The sequence below is a fragment of the Pieris brassicae genome, chromosome 10 (genome assembly GCF_905147105.1).
Source record: "Pieris brassicae chromosome 10, ilPieBrab1.1, whole genome shotgun sequence".
In the NCBI taxonomy this organism is placed as follows: Eukaryota; Metazoa; Arthropoda; class Insecta; order Lepidoptera; family Pieridae; genus Pieris; species Pieris brassicae.
In genome coordinates, this window is record NC_059674.1 from 6,584,734 (window position 1) to 6,604,574 (window position 19,841).

Below are 19,841 nucleotides of genomic sequence, written 5' to 3' on the forward strand. Positions count from 1 at the left end.
TTGCATTACCTGTCATTTTATACGATTTATTGTACAAGTCCTTAAATGTGCCTTCATAAATGAATGTAAGTCATTAACGTGTTAATAAAAAATATTATGTATCTTTTAAAATAAAAAAATAATAATTTCTAAATTTAAAAAATGAGGGGTTACGTTATATCTAAAACAATAAATAACAAATATTAACGTTAATATTTATTGAAAAGTTACGCCTCAATGTTCTGTTTTGTCAAACTAATATCACTCTTACTTAAAACGTCGTAGGTGGTAACATCGCCTGCATATTGCCGCCGTTCGATGACGCATTTTTCTGCATAGATTATCAAACCTACAGCTAAAAATAATTATGTAGTTTTTAAAAATCACATTGTACTATTATATATATTAGTTTTAATTTATTAATGTAGTTGAAAGGTAAGTTTTTCAAAAAGTAATATTATAGAAGTTTAAAATCTATAAAGCAGTTTCAATGTCTTATCTTATATACTAATAGTATTTATTATATAATAGCTAATTCTTATTCAGCAAAAACATTTCCACGTTATTATGGTCGATAATTTAAATTTGTATTGGTTGTCTAGATATCGCTCGTTACTATTTATTATCAAAACACACATTGCTAAGGAACTTAGGAATAACTACTTCTATCTTCTAAAGTAAGGAAACTAGCTATAAATTAAAAAAAAACACAAAACACCTGGTCTTTCAACAGCGAACGTGGTCAGTCTCTCAATTTTATGCTCTTGTTTCCAATGAAAAAACATTCTCTTGATTATCGCTATTACTAAAGCTATCATGAAAATACTTATTCCGAATAAAATTGTGTATAATGCCATGTATTCCACAATTTATTAAAAACATATTTTGTTAATGTACAAAAATAAATAAAATGACATCAAAATAAACAATAATTTAGGATCTATGGTAAAGAATATATAGTTAAGTTATACTACCATAGACAAATCTGATCGATAAACTTTAGTGAATCTGTGGTTTGTGTGCAGTCTGCTGTCTAAAAAATCTATGGGAGGAAATAGCGGCAAAATATGATGTTTACTCTGGGTCCACTGCTCTTGTCGACGGTTTATTTCTTAATATTGTTTTAATAAAACGTCTTAAGAATAATATTAACATCGAAATTAATGTGGATTGATAATTAATACCTTTAAATGATATGGAAGAAAATTACGGTAGGTACATATTCGGTTATTACAAGAAGTAGTGTGCATTTTTTGTTGTTTCTGTGAAATAAAAAGATTATTGGTTCCAGTTGAGCTTTTGTTGCAAAAATACCGTTTAGCAGTCGTATTGGCTGTATTACAAAATAAACCAAATAATATAAGTATAGAAGATTACCTAATGGAATTGAAAAATAATATACGGGAAAGTGAGTCACAAGCGATCAGTGTTGATGAAGAAGATTTTAATATAAGCGATGATGAAATAAATTTAAATACCGTATCTTTAAATATTGATGACAATTCCAATGGAAGTGTGACGATTTTGCAAAATTTCGAAAACATATTGGATAAAGATGATTTAAATTTAACAAATCTGGATACTGAGGTAATGAATTCAAATTTTTATCTAAACAATTTTTTATAAATCAATACGGTTTTGACAATCAATCAAACAACCCCGCCAAGTCATGAATCTAACCTTAAGTCCATTGTTAAGTAATTGTTCCTTATTGACGATAACTTCTTTCAGTAACATTTAAACTTAATGTGATAAACAAAGCCGTGAATCTTCAAAAGTAGCTGCTTTTAAAAAATGCTGTCTATTACGCCAATGCAATGAAAATTTCATGAACTTACAGCAAGTTGGAACAAGTCCATCCTGAATATCCCGAGATCGAGCGTGACAGAACTAACAGCTATACGTGTTCGTGACACGATTTCAAACATAAATATGTAGATATATATATATATACTCGACATCATATATTACCTATATATATATTTTTGTAGAAAATTTGCAATAACGTTTTAGTTTTTCGGTGCAAAGGTAAACCTTTGGATAGATCGAATGAGGTCGATTATTTTTGCTCGCGTTGTTTTATATTCTTTAGGGTATTTTAATATTGGCTAATCAGATTAAATATGTTTCAAAATCATAAAAATAGCCTTCTGGTGCCAGTTTTTACCTGATATGGCAATCATGGTTTTGGACTCCTGAACCCTTTCCTATGCCTAACCATTTTCATATTTAGTAATTGTATCTTTGACGTGATCTATTAAACGATAAACAAACTAAGATGGAACGCTCTGTTCGTTTTTGAATATCATCTATTTATTATAGAATATTTAAAATATTCTTACGCTTGAATTTTTTGCAGACATTATTACACACAACTAACTCGGCAGCCTCCCAAAACAATGAAAATGTTATTTTACCTACACAACTAAATATTCAAACAAATACTAATTTAGAATTTGGAACTTTGGATAAAGAATTAAAACAAAGAATGGAAAAGAATTTATTCAAAGAGATTGAACCGAACCAGCCTCAATTGATATCTACTAACAAATTTGATGAACAAGCCTCAAACTCGTGCTATACTCAAAATTACACACACATAAGTCAAAGCCAAGATTATATTTCCGTACAATCTAATTATTTTAACAATGAGAAAATTCTCGATATGAAAAGAAAAAACGAAAATGAACTTAGTTTACTTGACAATAAAGACGATTCTGAAATTCAAGTTCACGTAAGAAAAAAATTGAAACCAATTGTGTACACAGAGAGTATTACAGATGGGAACAGTGTTCATACAGCTGAAACACAATACGAAACTTCAAGAGTAAATCAAATTTCATACGGAAGTAAAAATATCGAAACACAAATAGATAATATTAACTCGAAAACGATAGAATATTTAAACACTGTAAATTCTTCATTAAACAATATAATAACATTGGAGAATACGACTTTAAACCCGAAAAATATTAATTTTGATTGTTCCAATGAAGTACAAATTTTTGATAATACTAATGTTGTATCGCAAAATGCTGTAACATCAAAAGTACCAAATTCAATACATATAAGAGACATGACAAATTCAAAATTTAATCATGATTTTAATAGTTTTTTTGAAGAAAGCCAAGATATACTAACTTTAGCATCTCCATGCGTTAGCGCAAAAATCTGTAGCAGTCAAAATGAGTTGATATACTTAAAAAATAAATGCGACTCACTATTTGATCCAAATCTTCAGAATGTAGATGTTAAAGTACAAAATACTAATTTAAATAAAATAAATTTAACTGGAAACAAATTGAGAATAAATGACAATAATCCAGTAAATGCATTAAAAGAATCAAAAACAAATAAGGCTTATGAAGACGAAGTCATAAATACAAATACTGAAAATTTTAAATCTCATGACTTCGAATTGAACGAAAGTGATGATTTAACGGAATCTCAAGCAGAAATAATCCCATTCAAAGTGATCGGAGAACTTAATAAAATTAAGTCCTATTTAAATAAAAATGATGTTGGTGACAGCCACGCATTAGATTCTGGTTTTAAAAGCAGGTCATCTACTGGTAATGTAATTTAAATATACAATTATTATGTGTGAAATTTGTTACGGTTTTCATACGTTATAAATTATTATTATCAATAATGATACACTTATATATCGGCAATTGCTATGTTACGTTGATTTTCATTTTCGTTAATATTTGGTTCTACGGGTGTGTTAAGTGATACCGCCGCCATTCGACACTCAATGCCAGAGGGCTTGCGTTGCCGGCCTTTTAAGAAATAATACGCTCTTTTCAACGAGCCTAAGTCGAATTGATTCGGAAAGTTTTATTGGGTATCTGGTTCCACATAGTTGTGGGGAATATAAAGTTGCTCATTTAGAAAGATATATTTTTTTTATAGTATGTATTTAACGTTACAAATACACTTAAGTACAAAAATTTAAAAAATAGCACTAAGAACCTTTTCCTTGTCCCTAAACCCTAAGCCTTGAAGGGATGTAACCCCTATAGACTACAAATTTCTTCAAATTCCTTACTAAAGCAATCAATAGTGATGTATGCAAACTGCTCTGAAACAAACAGCTTTTGTGTCCCTAACACAGGTCGTCATTAAATTCAATTTAAAATATCTCAATTAAACGAATAGATATAACAAATAACCATAACCACAATTAATCAACTGGATGATCAAATTTCAAGTAAATAAATTTTTCACTTCTACGTACGAGTACCGTAGAGAACTTTACAGAAGGAAAATCTATCGCTATATCCGAATTATTTGGAATATTGTCATAATTTCTCAATAATTATTAAAGATATTTTTCATTTTATATTGTTTTTAGCATCTCAATCTACGCCCTGGCTTAACCAGTCCTCACATTGTCTATTCACGTACCTAGCTCAAACACCCCTTTTTGATTCTACCGTCGAAATTAATTACGAAATCGCTAAGGTACCCTATTTTTACTTATTAATTAAAATAAAATCTGAATCTGTTTCATGATCATTTGTCAAATAATAGGCAAGTGGGTGATCAGCCTCGCCTAACACGCGGTTTCTACTTAGGTCTAAGCCAAGTCGGTTTCCTCACCATGTTTTCTTTCACCGATACCTTTATGCGATAAATTTATATAGGGGAATTTTTGGGCGGAACTTTATTCAAAACCTAATCCAAATACAAACGTGTCAAAGCGTGGCTATAACTGAAATATCAAATATAATACTTCAAAATCGAAATAACAGCTATTGAATACTGTTTGCGTGTAGTTTTAATAGATATTTGAATTCCAACTCTTAAACCAAGTGTACAAACACTTTAGAGGTCTTTAATTAATATTTAGGGGTATTTGAAGTTGACATAACTGACTAAATAATTATTTACAAAATTGTGTCTGTGTAGTGTTACTGTCATTTTAAAGTTCCAATAAAAAAAAATTTACAGTTTTATCTTCAACAATTTTTCAGGTTCTAGGTGAACTTATAGATAGATTACATGAGAACGAAAAATATCCGAGTTTTCTCGAAGAAATGTTGGAATTTATAGCAAATTTAATTTCGACAATATATGAGGGGAAATGTGATGTGAATGTGGTAAAATTTATATATAATATTATTTATATGTAGTCTAAAGGGAAAACGTGCCCACGGTACTCAAAGGGCAGTCATCACAGTCCATGGACACCTATTTTAGTGGGTGGGTTGCCGGTCTTTTGAAAATTCCTGTCAAAATCCAATACGTATACGTATTTGTACGTACAAGCGTCTGACTGAGTCTCGCTTCTGAAACTTGGTACAATTAACTGATGTTAAATTTTCATATGATTTTTTTTATTTTCGTATTAACATTTTCTGCATTGTTATTTCTCGATGTTTCCACAGTTTTTCAACACCGACGAATCTATCGGGCGCCTGCTTCTCCTGAACAAATCTAAAAATATAATAAAGTATACAATCGAAAAAATCGTTAAAATTCTCGAATCGTTCCATGAACAATTGGAAAGAGACACAATTGAATTAACAAATATAAATAAAACCGAAAATCTCGCTTACATATTTCATTTATTAGAAACATTGCTGAAAAAACATATTAAAATTACTCAATTCAGTCAGAACACTAGATTTAGTCAGTCACAAGAAGATAAATCTCTAAAACGGTCGACTATCACCGAGATATGGCGAAAGAAATGGAATTTAACTAAAAATGAGGTTTTTCAAAAGGAAGAAAAGGATATTCTAGTGGATTGCAGTGATGTTTTAAATAAAATAATCGTCAAAGCTATGAACAATTATAGTTTGATTGCATTTGCCGCATTGCAATGTTTCAATCTATTGCAATCTTGAATAAAATATAAAAATTTGTGTCTTCTTTATTTTATTACGTATAATTTAATCGTATATTATATATATTAATATAGCCAAAATACATTTATATTTAAAACACGACGTAAAGGAATAAATTTAGGCCCCGAGCGAACGACAAACCGTATAAATGTCAAAATAAATTAAAAATGTTATTACAGGTTATGATGTATAGAAACTATCCATCTTGTTGCAGATTCTATCATAGTGTGATGAAAATGTAACATAAAGAGAATAGATTTTCTGTTAAGCTTTGTATTACGCAAGCCGGACGTACAACGATCACTATTTTAGCCTTGATTTGTTTAAGCTAATATTCTTAATTATTAGGAATATCCTAAGCTAAATAATGCATGATAAGCACACTCCACATACACACCCACACTTTCACACATCACACCCGAATTAGGTATTAATGACTTTTATTGATTATACTTCCGTAAATTCCACTTTTTTATATTATGTATTCTATCTATGGTTATATCGATATACTTGTTTTTGTTATATATAATTTATGTTAACTGTAGGAGTAACAAATAAATAATTAAATAACGTGATTTTAATGAATTGGGGTGTATATTATGATAGTGAAATTGGTGCTAAGATGGGCTTACTTCCTCTCCTGTCAGAGATTTTCTGAACACGTTTATAATCACGAACACGGTGCGAATAAGACTTCATTGTAATAAATAAATCATTTCATTTAGACCATTATAAGTCCATATATTTCATATACATGGACATGTATATGAACCCAGTATAACCATCAGTACTCGCACGAACCCTACGCATCAATAAGGCTGTCTGTAATAAAAACAACGTATATTTTAATATCACAGTTATTGGTATAAAGAAGCGAGTTGTTCCTCCAATTTAGCCTTCTCGCAAACTTGTTTTAAATGCCGGTTTAATTTATTCTTGCCCTGAAACAAATTATATTAATAATAAAGAGAAAAATTGTGGTCACACGTGCTAGACAATTTCAAAAATTTTGGCTAAAAAAAATTGAATTTTAATAAAAACTAAACTATTTTAATTTTGAAAAGTCGATGAACCGAAAAAGCGACAGTAACAACAGACAGGCACATAAATTTATAAGATTTTAATTGACATAGACATAGCATTAACCGTATTCTCCAAATTTGGTCCCACAGAGAATGCTCGTTAGACAGAATTCGAGGTAATCGCCGAAACAGAAGAGCTAGATCGAAGGCTAAATAAAAATATTTACGATGTAAGTTAAAAATAATCTATAGTAAGATGTCCGGCGCAAAAGCCATAGGTAAAAAGGACAGGTACAGCTGGTGTAAGACTTAATTTAAAAAAATGGTTGTCTGTAAAGTCGGTTCACGGACGATAGTTTAACGTGACGTCATAGCAAAACATTGATGAAATGATTGCATACAATGAGCGAGACGGGACAATAAGCGTATCGAGACAGTGATACTTTAGATTAAACAGTTACCACGCAACCATAATGGAGACAATTTTTTTATAGAACAGAGGGCAAACGGGCAGGAGACTCTGACAATCTGATGTTAAGTGATACCCACATAAACACAATTCCATAAGTGCCGAGCATTTTAAGAATTGGTATAATCTTTTCTTTTGATTGGAGGAAATTTAATTAATCTGAAATTTAATTCGCTCATCTTGTCCATATTTGCTTTTTATATGTAATAGGGGGGCAAACGAGCTTGCAGGACGCCCATAAAGGATACTCATCGCAGCCCATGGACACCCATTTGAAGTAGATGCGTTGCCAGGCCTTTGAGGTACACTCTAACTTTGAATAGTTGGAGATTGTATCTCTCAGGGAAGACTTGCCGTTTGCAAAGGAAAATGCCTTGTGAAACGCGCTGTGGAAGACAGCCATCAAGGTGCTGTTGATGAAATTTGGAATTGATACGGCTCGGACGGTGTTAAAACGAGGCAGGAGGGTTCAACCCAAACAACTCTTCCGAACACTGTCCATAGTACACTTTGTAGAATACGCAATGTCTCTGCGTAGAGAGGGAATCAAGCCGATCAGTAATACGTTGGAGATTGACAATTCGACAAGCCCTTCGCTGAATTTGGTCAAAAGGAACAAGCTGGTTTTGGGAGCACCAGCCAAGAGATGTTAGCAGCTATATAAGGTTGTACATTTGGAACAATTTTTAAAATTTTGTTTGTTGTGTTGTGTTTGCTTGCCTATAACTTACCTTAAAAGTATTGCCACACAAATGGCAGACAGCAGGCGTTATCAGATCCCGCCCTGTGTGCCGTCGCAAATGTCGTATCAACGATTTTCTAGTACTGTATGAGTTAGTGCAATGCGTACACGTGTATTGGGCGGATGCGTGCGTCTGCGCGTGCGCCTCTAACGCTAGTTGTGTTGCGCAAACTCTGCCACATATGGGACATTCTAGGCTGGAACGATTTATCTTATTTGATTCTTCTATTACATTATTTTTACTAATATATTTTCTTAGTACTTTTTAGGTCAAAGGTTCGAATCTCGGCTGGACACAGGACCTTCTGTCCATGAGCGCATTGAACATTCGCTCGAACGGTGAAGGAAAATATCAGGAAACCAGCTGGTCTTAAGCGTAAGACCAGCTGGTTTCCTCACGACCCAAAAAGTCGAAGGCGTGTGTCGAACACAGGAAGCTGATCACCTACTTGCCTATTAGATTGACAAATTACCATGAAACCTGAGGCCTAGACCTAAAAGTTGTAGCGCCAATAGTTTTTTAGGTTTATTTATCAGGGAATTCACTTACACGTTATTCTGATGAGCGGCCGTCCGCCTAAAATGCGCTAACAAACTTTTCCGACTATCAAAAACCACATCGCAAAGTGTACAGCAATGCTTCTCACCGAACACCTCGTGTTTCCTCTTGTGCTGCGCAAGAGTGTACGGGCTCTTATACACCGCTGGACACTGCTCACAATGAAATTTTCGGTTTATATGTTTTCTAAAACGTTGTTACAATATATTAATAACACTTTCTTTCTTTAAATTTTTTAAACTTTTACGTATAAATTACTTGTCCAAGAGAGCGTGAAACTTTAACCTGAAGTCGTGGGTTCGATGCTCTGCAGGAATGGGCTTTTTAGGCTGATCCCCACTTGTCTAACAAAAAATTACTAAACAACCAAGTAAAGAGCGTACCAATTCTTAAAAGACCGGCAACGCACTCACGAGCTCTCTGGCATTGAGTGTCCATGGGGGGCGGTATCACTTAACATCAGATGATCCTCCTGCTCGTTTGTTCTAAAAAAAATAGACTTAGAATCCGGTGATTTTCTCTGGTTACTTACATCATATGTGTCTTCAAGACTGACGGATTAGTGAAATTCTCATTGCATATCGTACACGAGTGGAGTCGGTTCGATGACTTTGCATGAACTCGTCTTAAATGTTGCTGTAAGCCGTTTGCATCTCTGTAATAAAATCAAATTTTTCATCATCATCATCCTACTCTCCTTTATACCAAATAACCATTTCTAGAGGAAGAACTCCTTAACGATTTTCCTTGGCCTCTCTGTATCCACTGGCAGCCAACTTGATGTCGGCAGCCCAGGTCGAGGTCTCCATTCAAGGAGTCAGCTGGTCTACTTGCTCACCGCCAGGTAGATGCTGCGACAGCCCTTACTAGGTGGTTATATTTTTTTATAAATACAAATCTATTTTGAGAGGTTGGACCGAGTTGTGTCTAGTAGATTGCAGTTCCACTCGCTGCTCGTTATAATTTCTCTTGTTATTTGTAATGTTAAAAAGAATCAATCTAAATTAAATATTGTACGATATTCATTCGTGATTTTATGCTCGTACTTTACCCATGTGAAGCTAAACCAGCTAATGACGATGTCAATATCGATTGAGTGATTTTTCTCCGACATATATCTTTTTACTGGTAGGAAATGAGTAGTACAGAAGTTTTCGATGAAGAAATTAAAAAAGAAGAATAGAAGGTAGTGATAGGACTAGGGCTGATTAATAATTGTGATGAACACCAAGTCTGGTCTTTTCTGAATAGGCAAGTAATCAATCTGTGCTTACACACGTCGACATTATGGGTCTAAGGCAACGCGCACATGGACAGACAACCCATTTCAAAAAGTCAAAAGTTGATCATTTATTCATATAGGTAACACAATGTATACTTATGAACGTCAAAAAAGAAATACATATTAAATGCTTATAATTTTACATTTCCTGCCCGTTCTCAAATCAAGGGCGTAGAACGGAAGAGAAGAAATGGCAATAAACTCTCCGACACTCTTTTCAATCGCCAAGTTTTTGTTTTACACAATGTTTGTAAGGAGCTGTCATTACACCATGTTCCACATGACATCTTAATTAGTTATAATAAATTAAAAAAAGATTTGTCCTCTATCAGCAGGAGGCATGGTGAAATAGGAGCACGCACTTACATTCTCGTGGGAATAACACGCAAATCATAGTCAAAAAAACTATCATTAGTGCATGGGTTTCGGAACTACGACCTCAGGGTTGTCTGACACGTATCGCTTTCGAGTCTGACGCATGATTCTTCACGTTTTCCTTTTAAATTCGTAGGAAATTGGTGCACAGCCCTGATTCGAACGCTATACCAGGGATAAAAGACGCGAAACGAACTAGGCTAACCAATGACAATGATGATAAAAAATCATATTGAATAATTTCTTAAATAAATATTATTTGAACTAGGTACATCACGCTAGTCTCTTTTTTAGATCTAGGCCTCAGATCTAATTTAATCTAAGGCAAGCCGGTTTCCTCACGATGTTTTCCTTCACCGTTCGAGCGAACGTTAAATGCGCACATAGAAAGAAAGTACATTGGTGTACAGCTGGGGTGACCTACCACCTCAGGGATGAGAATCGCACGCTGAAGCCAGACCAACACGGAACCCCACCACTTTTGCAGTTGAAGCGATACCCACCTAAAAAGATTCCCACACAAATGACACGAAACATTTTCTTCGGATTTCGTTTTGAAGCACGGGTGTGTCCGTTTTGCCCTCGGCTTTAGCACTTGACCGCAATTCAGACATTCATATATGTCCGAGTGGGATGTATTGTGTGTCCGTAGTAGCGCATGAGTTGAGAACCGTAGTGTGCACGTGAGACAACGAAATTCGCCATTTGACTGCAATAGATTTTTGATATGTAATGTTGCCTGTTTAAATAATGTTATTTGGTATATTAAATTGACAAGCTGTCAACATTCTCTAGGTATGTTCAGAAATATATTTCAAAATCTGTTAAACAGATTTCAATGTCAGATATTTTGATAAAAGGAATGTCGAAATTATCTTTTTAAGTAAACATGACATTCAAATTTTCTGAACGTACATAATAATAAAAAAATGTGTGCGTGTACTAATGTACACAAGTAAGAAGTGAAACTTCTTTATGAGCTTAATATCTAAAAATGATCTACTATATGCAACTTTATAGAAATTGGTTATTTAAAGTTAAATTAGATAAAGTTTAACAAAAGGCTTTTATTATCATAGACTTGAATACAAATAATACAATTATTTCATTTTACCTCATTACTATCATTGTTATCGTTTTTATATATTTTTGTTATTAATGGCTTCGAATAACCGAATCTACCGTGGTACAAGAAAAAGATGGGGCGTAACGGAAAAATGTGACGGTAAAGTTTCATTTCAAAAATAATAATAAAGAGAAAACAAGGGCTAATTAAAGATTTAAGTTTGCACCGGTGACCACAGAGCTGATCTTTCCTGGCTCAACAAATAAGTGTCGCAATACAACGAAGAAATGCTGCACGCGTTAAAGGTGCACTGCCACAGGGACCAAATTTTTAATTTACTTTTTTAATTTAATTTATGTAGTATGTACTATGATATTGTGGATTATAAGAAAAAAATTAAACAAAAGTTTTGCGCCCCCGGGTGGGCTCGAACCACCAACCTTTCGGTTAACAGCCGAACGCGCTAGCCAATTGCGCCACGGAGGCTATGAACATTGCATCGAAATTATGAATACATTTCTACCAACTATTGCGCTAATAATAATGAATTTAAAAAATATATATTGTCTTAACAAAATTCTTTATCAGAAAATATTTAAAATTACATGTCGTAAGCATACATAGAGATTTTTAAAAAAAGAAAATCTTTTCTTAGATCCGTAAAAGTGTCACTTGGCAGTATACATACTTGTTAGCAAAATTGGGATTTATTAAAATTCCATGGAAAGCTTGTGCTCAACAGCTGACTTTTAAGATTTGGCTAAGAAATTAGTGTTAAAACAAGCTTAATGATTTATTATTAATAATAATGATTAAATCATTTTTTAGAATACAGACCTAAAATTTATTTTGATATTACATGATATCTTACTCACCTCCTCATGCCTCATCATATGAGCCTGGTATGTGTCCTTAAACAAGAAGCCGATTGCACAATTATAACATTTAAACTCAGCTTCTGTGTATTTCTTAAATTTTCTATTTCTTTCTAATTCCTTCTTCTGTTCTTCTAAAGATAAAACTATCTTTTTAAAACCTTTCTTCTTTTTCTTTTTAATATTTATTTCCTGTATACTTTCAACTTCACCGCTTTCCTCTATTTTTGTATCATCAGAAGTATTTATTATGTTGCTCTGAGTTTCATCATCGGTTGATATATGATTAGTTTGTTCATTATCATTGAAATCATTATCTTGTTCTATAATATGATCAATTTCGTTTACATTATCCAAAATTTTCTCTTTATCCTCCTCAACAACATTATTATTTATATGGGCATTTTGTGGATAGTTTGTTTCTAAATCATTATTTACATTATTTAGCTTCTCTACATAAGTTTGATTTATAATATTATGTTTTATTTGATTCTCATAATCATCTAATGGAATATCGAAGGTATTTTGGCTAAAAACATTTGAATAATCATTAGTCCTATTGTCAATATAATTAAAGCCAATATTTTCATTATTTTTATTTACTTGTAGAGTATTTATCTGTGGTAATTCTTCGTTATATTTAAAATAATCAAAATTTTGATTGAAGTTATGAAAATGTTCATCATTTAGCACGGCATCTGGTTTTTCATTAATATAGTCATAGCTTTCAGTAACCTTTTCAACATCATATTGATTTTTATTAAAATAGTCATATTCATCCTCTAACTCCACATACTGGTTATCATTAAATCTATTATCATTAAAGTGTGTGTTGAAATCATTATTATAGTCATAATGATATTGTTTTTCTTGGTATTGGTCACATTCTTCTGGACATAATATGTTTATTTCTATATCACTTCTGTGTAAATTGATTGTACCCTTTTCACTGAAAATTCAAGTTTCGAAATTAGAAGGTAATTAATATTATAAATTTCCTGAAACAAATTTAGGGTCTTGTAATCGTAAATCTTATTATTATAAGTTGACTTCACTTACTTTGTCTTGTTACACATTTAAAACAGAAGAATAAATTTGATTACCATGATTATTGAGTTAATTATTTAATTACAATGTTGATAGCAAGATAAATTATTAGACTAAATTACTTATTAAAATTATGTAAAGCACACAAAGTATTATGCTGCTGTAAACCCACCTAAATAATACAGGATACTCCAAACTACGCTTCAAACAAATTGAACGAAACATGAAGAGTTTATGCAAGACATGGCAACATATATAACACAGATGAGAGTCAGGACACAACTGAAATAATACATTGCATTTGTTAATTGTGATCCCACAATAAAATAGATGCTTCAGGTCAACTGGATTTACAAATTTTTGTGTAACTGTAAAGTAGTAGGTAGTCAGTCATGTGGCAGAGCTATAAATATTATGTTTCTTTGTTTATTCCGAAATCATCCTGTTTTATGAAAAGGTTTATGTGTGAGTTATAGCCGCCGAACTTACAAGATTCATAAAATCAATTAAAAACAATAGTATAAATAGCACCTGGTCATAATAAAATACAAATCTATCAAAGATTCATAAAGCAGTTGCTGGGTATATTTTTATATATCTGAGGTATACAGGCGGTGTCATAAGCATGCAGGCTGAGCATGGATTACGCAAATATTTGAAGAACAACTAAAGAGGTTTTTACATGAATACCGACGACTTCCTTATATTTCTCGCGTGTTTCTTCATTGGTCTCATCATTCACTGTACTGTGGCATAAAAAACACAAAAATGATGACATAATTTATAATACTTTTCTTATTTCATTTAGATCATAATATTTACATTACATTTGCTTTCCTAATAAATTAAAAAAATTGCAGTGTTACCCTCTACAAAAATATATAAATGTAAGATTTATTTCTATTTTTTGAAGATTAAAGAAAAAAATTTCATCTTATATATGTATATTAATATTTAAAAAAAGACACTAGTAAGTAAGTAGAAATATAGTTCACTAGAATCTACACTAGTTATATATTCTTGTAGCAGAGTTGTATGTAAAAAAAAAACGATTTTAAGACATGAATAGAGTTATGTTGAGTGTGAGTTAATAACGTTCCCAATAAAACCGTTCTGCTTAGTTGCCTATTTGAGAAAAATTAGGAAATTTACAAGCTATGCTTTGATGTATTCTTAAATCAAAAGTATCTATCTAACATCCGAAATTTAGATTTTGACAGTTCACTTTAATATCCTGATTTTATAAACACTTTTGGTATTATTTAATAGTAAGTATGTATCCACTTGGTAAGTCCTATATAAATAAGTGAATTATAGTAAAACAATATTTTTATAAAATACTAATTTAGTAGTGGACATCTATATACATTTTTTATAATTCCACAAGAATTTTACAAATGGCAACATACATTCACGCATGTCGTACGTCAGAAAAGAAAGGCGATTTTTGTGCTTCGATGCATAAAATTATCAAAAACACTTAGTTTATTCGCGGAACAATTGCATACAGTGCTTATCGGTGGACCATAAGTAGGGAAAAATTGGTGTAGACCGGCACCTATGTATATTTACATAAACTAACGAAGTAATTGAGCCTTGATCCACATCTATCTCTGCATAGCTATTAGCTCCTAAATTATATTATTTGCGTAGTTTCCTGTGCTCGTGCGACAATCGTCTAGTTTTTAATCGCAATAAATATCTTCGTAGCACGGTGACCTCGTAAATAGTGATGTTTTTCGTAATATTTACCGGTGTAGAAAATTCCGCAGTGTGTGCTAAACAAGTTGATTGATGAAGAAACAATCTACTGATGATATTGGCTGTGAGACCTTTGGTATGTAGAAATAATTATAGTTTGCTTAGTTGATATTCCTAATTGAATATTCATATGCAGTATTGTTAAAAAACAAAAATACAACTTGGCAAAATAAAATAATAATTGGAGTTGATTTTACAGGAAATTGTGTAAAACATCTTGTAATCAGGATTAATTTTATTTATAAGATGGTGTTATTTTAATCTAATTAGCACTATTAGGTCAGTAGGCGCTTGTCTAATAGGATTCCACTTGGATTGTTTATAGCAAGACATGAATCATGCTAGTGTAAAATAGATAAAAATAAATATATTTTAGTAATTTTTTTAAGTGCAACAGCATTTAATATCATATATGTTAGATACATGATAATACATAATACATATAAGAATGTTTATCAGAAGTTATATAAGAATTAATTTGGTGGAATTATTATTTAATCAGGATACCTTATATACATTAATATACCTTAATAGGTATTTCAATATTTAGACTAATCTTAGGTATTCCAACTTGAATTATTGTTATATTCACTCATTATGTTTGTTTATATATTTTAGATTTACATATCCATATTAATTTATAAAACTAAAATATATATTATTTACATATTAACATTTTTTATATATTCAAATAATTTATAAATCATTATTATTTTTGGACTTTGGCAATATAATTGTTAGGCCTATTCTAAAATCATCACTATGACTGAGTTACACCATTTTCATATTCATACTCTTTTGAACGTTTTGTCAAAGCATAGACTGTGATGAAATAAAAAAATATTTGTGATGTGTCTTCCTAAATAAATTGACTATCCATACTAGCTCAAAAAATTGAAATCAAACCTGTAGTTTCTGAGGTCAATCTCAAGATAGAGCTTTTGATGAAACAATTGTTCAAAACAGTTGGGTCATTTTATATTTTATTCATTACAAACAATAGCAGCAGTCTTTCCTCTTTATCACAATATTGTAGTGATTATAGAATATGTAGATAAACAACACATTTGATAAACATTATTTTCTGTAAATTTTAAAATTAAATTATGAAATTTAAAAATATGTGTATTTTAGAGGCATAGGTATGTATTTTAGTCTTGTACTACCATAATAATATTATTTTAATAGGTAAATCATACATTTCAGTGAGTCACACCATATTCACTCCTAAAATAAAAGATTTCATACATTAAAATAACCATGCTGTGTTAAAAAGTAGTATGATGAGTGATGCTTATGGTATTTTTGTAGATAACTCGTGATTATTTTATTTTTATCATTATCTACATAACTGTATCTGATTATATGATTCTATTATCTGCCGCTGTAACCTAGTTCTAAGAAAGTTTTAGTTTTATCATCAGGGAAGTATGATCACATATGAAAAATTTCTTTGATGCAAGATAGAGATTAACAGCACATATTACAGGGACAATAGTGATTATAAATAGAGGGATATTATAAAACAATAATTTATATCGCTTTGAGATAATACAAAAGTAATTTTGAGGCCTACGCAGCGAGTTGGGTATGGCAAATTTATTGCTGTCCTTACATTACAGCATTGCTCATAGAAATGAAGAACTCTAAACTTTCATGGCAAGAAAAATTTGCATTTTGGAAATGAATTTAAAGAATGCATGTATGTAAATGTGCCTTTTGTTTAGGAATTGTTTCATTGTCATACAAAGATCAACATTGGCAAATTGCCAAAACTAGTTACATAAATATTAAATATGAAGACAACAATAAAATTTGGATTATTATCTCTCATACATGAGGGATATCACGATGATATATCTCATACTCTATTACATCTCATATATGTGTTTGTGTGAGAATGAGAAGTTGTTATCAAGTTATCAAATTTAACAATAATCATAGTAGTGTACCCATATATTTTAATTAAAACTCAATTGGTTATTTGAATACAAAAGCTCAAAGAGCAGAGAGAAACGAGATATGTATTAGGTGACTTGTTTTTCTGTTTTTGTTCAAATATGTATTGACAAGAAAATTATGCTTATTATGAAAGTATTACCACTTTATATAAAGATATTTTATTACGAATGCTTGATCGTATTACATACATGATAAGGCTATCGGGTTATCAGTTTCAGAGCCGGTTGATTGATTGCTTCCTAAATATTATATAGAGTGAACATTTTCCCTCTGCCTTTGGTTATGAAGGTACTGCTTTATTTGAGTGTGCAAATGTTTATTGCTAGAATGGTTAACCTTATGTTCTTTATTTGATACTTATGAATGGTTTTGTAAATACTTTAATTAACATCATCTGTCAAAGATTCTTTATATAATTATATACTCAAGTAAATTATAGACAACAAGAAAATATATTTTTTGTTGTTGTATATTTTTAACATTTTCATCAGATTACAGCATTGCCTTATTACGACACCAGATATACCAGATTATTAGACATAGTAATGCCTTTATTTCACCATAAACTGAATGTTTCTTTTCTCATGTTTTTCATATGGGTTATGAAGAAGACGGTTGAATATTTTTCTGTCTATTTTATTGACTGCCCGTATCTACTAACCGAAACGTAGGCGGCAGATAATTGAAATAAAGTACTACGGTTGGAAATGAAAATCGTTTTTTTAAATGAACGATTGTAATATTATTAAAATTTATACCGACATATTTATTAAAGTCTCAAAAATAATTCTATTCGAAATGGCCACCTTTGGCTTTTTTACAGTCGTTTAATCTATTTTGCCACGAATCGATTTCTAGTCGTTGAGATAAGGGGCCAGTCTTCAGTTCTTATAAAGCCCGGAAAGTTGTTTTTATGCCAGGGTAGTTCGTGCCTTGTGACCAGGTGCAGAATCCTGCTGGAAAGTCCACGGTATATTTTTAAAAAGTGTATTGTATTGAGAGTTTTCACAACATGCTCCAAGAGTGTCTCTTTATACCACTTCCACTTTGGCTGAAGTTTTTACTCCTTTTTCACAAAAATTTAGTTTTGTGATCTACTTCTTGATAAGACACGTCCCACCAAACCTTCACTGACGCAGGATGATGACCACGTTGTACCTTATCGACCACTTCAGCAGCTTCTTTAGAACTGTGAGCGTACACTTTATCATTTTGCTTATTGTAGTGTTCTTCAATCGTGAAATTTTTTTCATTGGTAAAGAGGATATTTCTGTGCTTTTCACCTGTATCCTGACAGAAGGCGTTTTGATTTATCCACTCTCTTTAATTTTAAAGATTGATTTAGGGCATGTCCTGTATATCGACGATTAGACGACACCCAGCTTCAGGTCTTGTTTTATAATACGCGACCGAGTCCTAGCGAGAATCTTCATTTTCGCGATAAGATTTTTTGCTTCCTGGTTTTGACGAATTCTGACTTTAGCATTAACAGTATTTGCAGTTAGCTTAACAGCACGCGGCCGCGTTGTTGTTCGACAGACGAAGTGTTGTTGTGTCTGTTTATAGTACGATATACGATAATACCAAGCTTTTGAAGTGTCGGTTATACCGACTGCTCCATACCCACTATGCAAGGCGATGCAATCCTATTTTCTTTAACACCTCATTCCATATTGTAATTTGATAATGAACACGAAAAAATATGAGAAATGGCGCAAAATCGAAAGAAGTTTTTAAAATAATATACGTGTTCCAAATTCAAAACCATTAAAAAGTTGAAAAAAAGAGGTTTTATGTAACCGTATTTATGGCCAGACTAGTTACAAACGTGATATTGGACTTGCCTAATATGATGGCGATTTTCAGGTCCAATTTTTATGTACCTAGGCTGAGACTCTCGCATACTAGCATCATTAAGGTATTTTAGTGTGGTAGTGATTTACATTATTCATTTTGATATATGTGATATATGTTAAACAAAACAGTTTGTTTGAAGCATGTTAACAACTGGCTTCGATTGTTTAAAATATGAGCTTACACACAAAATTACTGCTAGAGGGGTTGTGACGCTAACAATACCTTGGACATTATCGGAAACAAGAATGTTGTATTACAATGTACGAGAGTGGAAAAAAGGGCTCATATTGGCTTCAAGTGTACGATGATTGCTAACATTTGGTTTACGTTTCTAATTATTTACTGAAATATATATATATATTTATGTTACTCAACTATTGTTAAGTTAGTCATATATATTTTGTTTAGAAGTTGTCTATAATTTGGCAGTTAGTTATTGACCGAAACAGAGGTACTGCGTCATTGAACTTCTTTTGAAGTCAGTTAGGAAATTAACCCAAATTGTGTTTTGTTAGTGATTAGACGAATGTTTTTAGGTCGCTTGACCTTGCAACGGCGCTAACTGCGACCCACTTGTACGGGATACGATAATTATTTTGTGAAATAATTGTTTTGAAATGTTTAGGGTCCTGTGGTACTCCGACTATGTAATTTATTTACACTTCGTTACATTTATAGAAAAAGCTGGCCTTAAAATAGATGGCGTTGGCGTATTTGGGCGTTCCGTTCGCTTGCCTCGCTATTATATATTTAAAAAAAATCAAGCGATCTCTTCCAGGCAACCTTAGTAAAGGAAAAAAATAAATATGATGGGCAAAGTAGAAGAAGTACATAACCAAATCTTATGAAATAATACAAAAAAATATTCTCTTCCAATATTAATTGAATAAGCTTTATTTTTATGTAATAGGAGGCAAACGGGCAGGAGGCTCGCCTGTTGTTAAGTGATACTGCTGCTCATGGACACTCACAATTGGCTCGCAAGTGCGT

General features: G+C 31.9%; 3 protein-coding genes, 1 long non-coding RNA gene and 1 other non-coding gene across 11 annotated transcripts in view; 2 read left to right on the forward strand and 3 right to left on the reverse strand.

Annotated features, from left to right (window-relative positions):
* Positions 1-182: 182 nt before the first annotated feature.
* LOC123715433 lies at positions 183-884 on the reverse strand. Its single transcript, XR_006754429.1, has 2 exons — positions 698-884; positions 183-334 (listed from the first exon to the last, which is right to left on the reverse strand). It is a non-coding gene; the product is annotated as an uncharacterized LOC123715433 (long non-coding RNA).
* A 183-nt stretch (positions 885-1,067) lies between these two features.
* On the forward strand, positions 1,068-1,781 carry LOC123715430. The gene is made up of 3 exons (XM_045670426.1): positions 1,068-1,190; positions 1,271-1,566; positions 1,711-1,781. The coding sequence occupies exons 1-3, from the start codon at positions 1,175-1,177 to the stop codon at positions 1,711-1,713; spliced, it is 315 nt and encodes a 104-aa protein (XP_045526382.1). The 5' UTR covers positions 1,068-1,174; the 3' UTR covers positions 1,714-1,781.
* A 4,880-nt stretch (positions 1,782-6,661) lies between these two features.
* Positions 6,662-14,093, reverse strand: LOC123715704 (zinc finger protein 33A-like). 3 transcript variants are annotated; one of them, XM_045670938.1, is made up of 8 exons: positions 13,954-14,093; positions 13,444-13,553; positions 12,225-13,173; positions 10,787-10,992; positions 9,159-9,281; positions 8,618-8,812; positions 8,057-8,264; positions 6,662-6,775 (listed from the first exon to the last, which is right to left on the reverse strand). In XM_045670938.1, exons 1-8 carry the CDS (start codon positions 14,047-14,049, stop codon positions 6,692-6,694), a joined length of 1,971 nt encoding a protein of 656 aa, XP_045526894.1. In that variant the 5' UTR covers positions 14,050-14,093; the 3' UTR covers positions 6,662-6,691. The 3 variants fall into 3 exon arrangements, with proteins under 3 accessions (XP_045526894.1, XP_045526895.1, XP_045526896.1); XM_045670939.1 differs by having other exon boundaries at positions 13,803-14,087; XM_045670940.1 differs by lacking the exon at positions 6,662-6,775 and having other exon boundaries at positions 8,127-8,264; positions 8,715-8,812.
* Positions 11,762-11,835, reverse strand: Trnan-guu. Its single transcript has one exon. It is a non-coding gene; the product is annotated as a tRNA-Asn (tRNA).
* A 605-nt stretch (positions 14,094-14,698) lies between the features above and the next one.
* The window catches only part of LOC123715657 (oxysterol-binding protein-related protein 8), a 39,023-nt gene continuing 33,880 nt past the window's right edge, over positions 14,699-19,841 (forward strand). For all 5 annotated transcript variants that reach the window (XM_045670869.1, XM_045670872.1, XM_045670868.1 and 2 more), the window contains exon 1: positions 14,699-15,108. Coding sequence is in view for 3 of the 5 variants with exons in the window: in XM_045670868.1 (XP_045526824.1) it covers positions 15,066-15,108 (43 nt within the window). In the remaining 2 variants the exon portion in view is untranslated. The remainder of the gene's footprint in view (positions 15,109-19,841) is intronic.